Genomic DNA, 5,586 nt, shown 5'->3' with positions numbered 1-5,586 from the left:
TAAGGCGTAATAAATAGAATTAAAATTAGTAGGATTAAGAAATATTCAAAAACAAATATTATAAAGAAAAATAAGAGAAATTTACTTGAGAACTAATTTGACTTATTTTTTAAAATTTTAGAAATGAAAAAGATTCACATGTGTATTTTTAAAAGCTAATTTGACTCTACATAAATTTATGACATGTTAGATGTCACATGACATTTAATTTGACTTATGATTGTATTTTTCAGGATAAATTTAAAACATCTAATCTTTTGAGGATTAAATTGATTCTAGCATAAGCTTTTAGGAACTATATTTTGACAATTAATATGTAAAATATGTATAGATACATAATTATTTAATTTACTAGTGAAAAATAAAAACCTAGAGTCTAAAACTAAGTTGCACGAAATATCAAAGATAACAATGTAGGATTGATCAAGGTATAAATATCTTGGTCTTCCCAACTAGTAATCTCAAATTTGAGTCATGGAAATGAAAAAATTATTTGTGGAAAGACTTCTTTGCCTTTTCTGAGAATTCAACATACTATACAGTATACTCAATGCTCGGATAGTGCTTAGTGCATATTCACATGAATCTCAGTTTAAGATAATTAAAATAAATAAAATGCTCCTTATTCACTTAGAGAAAAGAAAAAGCTCAAGAAATAGAAGGAAACTTGCCTTCAGTGGAAAACAAAAGATTACATCACCATAGACTATTAACTAATATTAACCAACCTTTCTAAAAAGTAAACACTGAAGACTCCAGGTACTGAAACACCACTCTAACAGTATGAATTCTGTCTTGTTCTCTAATGTTCCTCAATGGTAGGAATATGCAACATACCACATGAAACAATGTATATTTCATCCATTTTACATTGCCTTAAAAGAACTAGTCCGAGATTTTTCTGAAGTTAAATTTAGAAAATAGTAGGAATGATTTTGAATGTGAAAATGATATTGAAACATTTATTAATTACACATAGCTGAAACATTATTCATATGGATCTATCATTTTTTTTTCTTTAAAATTCTTTAGTCTTCCATACTAATGATACACCTTAGTCCCTCCCCTCTCAACATTAGATCAAATGCCTTGTTGATTTCAGAGAAAGGAACTCTGTGGGTTATAAACTTGTCCAATTCCAATTTCTGCAAAGTAATCAAAGGAAAATGATCAAAAGGGCGTTAGAGTCCTTTCCAATAGTCCAAATGTTATATCAAGAGGTTAACAGAAGAAATGTTTTTGAGTATAGCCGTAATCATATTTTGAGCCGACATACCACCCATTTACTATTGAACAGGATATGGACCCAGATTAACCAGTGAATGAGTGATATGACGGCTCGCTCTAATTACAATTATGATGACTGTGTTTAACTAACACAGCTATTGTAACCGTTATAAAATGTAATCACCTTGTTCATATACATATCGACCACAGATGGAAGATCAGTTCTGGGCTTGTAATTTCCAAAGAAAGTTCCTTTTAGTGTTCTTTCGTTGAGCAAATTAATGGGCTTGGTCATGAAAACTGCATCCTTAGTTGGAACTCCAACAAGCACAGCAACACCCCATCCCTACATAGTTCATCAAAATATGGTTAGGTACTTAATCTCATTCAGATTGCAGTTCTACACTTCTTAATAAAAACTTCATGTATGACGCAAATAAACAAAAAAGGAAAATCTTGTTCTACAACACATATTCTTTAATGTGTTGATTTCTCAACTCAATATAACATTTTTTGTAGCCAGAACAAGATATGAATTTGTTTAAGGTGACATTTGGTTATTGTCCTGAGGTAAAGGATACAGAGAGGTCAACAAAACATGTTTGAAGGTAGATACGAAAACAAGAACTTAAAATTTTGCCTATCTCATAATTTTATTAGGATAGCGTTTAGTTATTGTCTTGGGGTTAAAGAGAAAGAGATGTTTGGGACCCAAAATATGTTTGGAGAAAAGGATAAAGGCAAAATATTATCACTATTTTTGCAAAATTTTTTAAGAGAATTTCTATACTTCCAACTAGAGAGGCACAAAAAAGTGTTAGGACTGCAATAGCCCGCGTAAAACTGTGTGACATCTTTGGATCCATGAAAGGTTGTATTAGGCCTGTGACAGTGAATCTAAAACTTCGTCGCATCCCCACCAGCTAGGGAAAGGCTTTGTTTAGGTTCAGGTTCAGGTTCTTTATCTTAAAAACGAAAGGATGTAGAAGAGATCTCTGTCTTATCCTACTATCGGCGTCCTTTCTTTCCTAAGACAAGAGGCAAACACTGCCTATAAGATCCAAAGTTCCATATTTTTGTGTTTCTATTTAACCAAGTTTTCGTAAGATTGCTAGTCAGTAATGGCTTACGTCATGAACACATTCAAAAGCAGATATCATTGCGTTAATGTTTCCAGTGCACTCTATACTTCGGTCGACTCCTCCATTGGTCATTTCCGCAATCACCTGGTATTTAGAACAATAACTTCAGAAAACCAAGATAATGTGAACAGTGCATATACTGAAACATTAGATGAAGAATTATATACCTGTTGAACTGGCCTATCATAGTCCTGTGGATTCACAAAATCGGTTATTCCAAATTTTTTTGCTAGCATCAAGAAAGTTTAACAAACACAAAAGTTAAGGTTGTGTATTTTACAATGAGCCGCTTAACTATAGCTTAGTAACATCATTATAGAATTTTAGTGAGGTGAAAATGTTAGATGCTACCTTCTTCAAACCTGTTTGGGTTCAAATCAATTCCAATAATTCTAGATGCACCAGCAATTCGGGCACCCTCAGCAGCCTAATAAAATAAGAGAATATACACAAATAAATAGAGCAGAATTTTGAAGTATAATACTTCCTCTGTTTCAGTACAACTGTCAAAGCAAAAAATACATAATAAGAAAAGTAACAACTAGATCTTGGTATGTATAAATTTTTTTTAGATGAAATTTCTTCTAAATAAGTAAGCATATGTACTTTATTTAATAATCACAATAAAATTAAGGGTGTTTTGGGAGAAGAAAAAAAAAGCTAATAATGTTATTTTGATATTAGAAATGAACAGTTATTCTAAAACTTCACTTTTTCTTGAAACTTGATAATATGTTGAAACCGATGGAGTAACAAGAAACTAAGCGGTAGAATCAACATGAGAGTTGGAGTGAATTTTTAAACATACAGCAAGTCCAACAGCTCCAAGACCAAACACTGCCACTGTAGAACCCTTCTTTGGTTTTGCTACATTCAAAGTTGCTCCCAATCCTGTGTTTTGCGATCAATTTTCGACAAAATTCATTACTAAGACTTAAACCTGAAATCAATATGGAAAAGTTGACATAAGAGTATAGGATTAAACCTGTTGAGATACCACAACTGAGGACACATACTTTATCCATTGGTGCCAGTGGATTGAGCTTTGCCAAGCATCCAGAATGTATCACAGTGTATTCACTAAATGTGGACGTGCCAACAAAGTGGTTTATTGGCGTACCATTAATGGAAAACCTGCTTTTACCATCACTATGCATGACTCCTCTCTCTGTATCTATTCTCAGGAGGTCACACATGTTGCTTTCCTCGGATTTGCAATGAGCGCATTCACCACATTCACCGGTGAATACTGGAAGCACATGATCCCCAACATGCAAGTCTGTGACTCCTTCTCCAACACTCTCCACAATTCTGGTGAAATAAGTGAAACTTCTAAAGTGCAGGTTTTGGATTTAACAAAATACATATACCTTTATGGATACAAGCATCTAAACTATAGGCAAGAAAATCAAGGATTTTATATTTAAGATACAAATATATTACTTATAAGTCTAAAGCAATTTATTTTTTATCAGTTATTCAAATGCTATACTCTAGCCTAATCCTTAAGAAAATAATTATCATTTGTCTTCTAGTTCTATGGAAAAAAATGGTTGTTAAACCTATACATCTAAACTGATAATTTTCGACATCTTAATGAGTCAGGGGTCCATTTCTTTGTTTCAAGTTTCAACATCGTTACCAAAATCCCTGTTCTTCAACCATATGTAACTAAAAATGCAAAAAAGAACATACTTCTAAATTAACTACACAGAGACAGATATACCGAAATGACATACCCAGCAGCCTCGTGGCCGAAAATTCGGGGAAACAGTGGAGTTTGTCCCTGAAAGACCAAAGCATAAAAAGAAATGACAAAATGCAGAACTGAATTCCAAATTGTTCAGTAATACTTTGTATGTTTCATCTATTGATAAACACAACTGTATAACTTCACTCAACTATTCACAAACCCTAATGAACTCCATCGACTAGTAAAATAGAAGACAGACATGGTACCAAAATCAACATTTTGTAGACACAATCAAGAATGCAACATAAAAATTGTTGTTACTATAACCACTGAAATCGCATCAATGCAGAAATTTCAGCCATCTCAACCAATTTTTCCAACAAGTTTCCATACTAACAACAATGGAATTGCAGTTATATCAGTCAAATTTTCACAGTTTTCGGCAAATTGCAGTAATTTCAATGCTATATCAGCCAAAATTTCCAACAATATCCCACAATTGTAGTAATTACAATGAAATCACAACCCTAATTCAAGATCACTATGTTTGGAGCAAGTGATTATAGAACATAAACAAATAATCTAGCATGATAATAGTTGAAGAGCCAAGAAATGAAAAGCAAACCTTGGCCTCCCAGAAGTAGAGATCAGTATGGCAGAGTGAGGTATATTTAACCTTGATCCTCACTTCCATGGCCTGTGGCGGAGCCACCTCCACTTTTTCTATCACCAGTGGTTTCCCTGCTTCCCATGCAACAGCAGCTACAAATGCACCCCAAAAATATAACAAAATAAATAAATAAATAAAACAATATTATTATTTTTATGCTGTATTTTTTTTATTGGAAACAATCCTATTCGAGAATAGAGAAATTTTAAAAGAGAGATAACTCTCCTACAACCAGTAGCTTCATACGCGGGAATCGAACTGATACTAAAGGTTAATTAAAAACCGAAAAAAAAAAGCAGTTACTCTAATCACCGTTGTTAAAAAATTCAAATGTCAGCAACAGTTGATGTTTGGAACTGGAAAATTAAAACGAACGAAAGAAATAACAAAGAAAACTGAGTAATTGCTCGGTGCTATCATCAAACCATGGAGTATAGTTTATATGATTTTGATACCTTTGCAGGGAATGACGAGACCAGAAGTGGTGGACATGTTGTTAGTGAGAGGTGGTGATAATGACGATGATGCCCAAGAAAACTGAGAGAAAAATCTTTGTGAAAGAAAAGGCCTTGAACGTTGCACAAGAAATTGATACATCTTTGTCATATATATTTAACAATTAGTCCAAAACCAGTGGCGAGCGTAGAAGTGTCAATTCATTTGTGGTCCCTATATGTGACAATTGACAATTATGATAAAGTACGTTCATGCATATACATATATGAGTTCTGCTAGAGAATTAAGCAGGAGGTAGTGAAGTGAAGTTAATTAATTAAAAAATAAGTTTGTTATAAAAAAAATAATTTTTTGTTATTTTAATTTTTAAAAATTTAAAATTAAAAATAAAAGGAAGT

General features: G+C 32.8%; 1 protein-coding gene across 1 annotated transcript; it reads right to left on the bottom strand.

Annotated features, from left to right (window-relative positions):
* On the bottom strand, window positions 645-5,357 carry LOC107625554 (alcohol dehydrogenase 1). Its single transcript, XM_016328221.2, has 10 exons — window positions 5,188-5,357; window positions 4,688-4,824; window positions 4,109-4,155; window positions 3,355-3,680; window positions 3,178-3,260; window positions 2,721-2,796; window positions 2,537-2,598; window positions 2,358-2,453; window positions 1,412-1,573; window positions 645-1,145 (listed from the first exon to the last, which is right to left on the bottom strand). The coding sequence occupies exons 1-10, from the start codon at window positions 5,336-5,338 to the stop codon at window positions 1,029-1,031; spliced, it is 1,257 nt and encodes a 418-aa protein (XP_016183707.1). The 5' UTR covers window positions 5,339-5,357; the 3' UTR covers window positions 645-1,028.

This window comes from Arachis ipaensis, chromosome B02 (genome assembly GCF_000816755.2).
Source record: "Arachis ipaensis cultivar K30076 chromosome B02, Araip1.1, whole genome shotgun sequence".
Taxonomy (NCBI): domain Eukaryota; kingdom Viridiplantae; phylum Streptophyta; class Magnoliopsida; order Fabales; family Fabaceae; genus Arachis; species Arachis ipaensis.
This window is presented reverse-complemented; position numbering and strand designations above follow the sequence as displayed.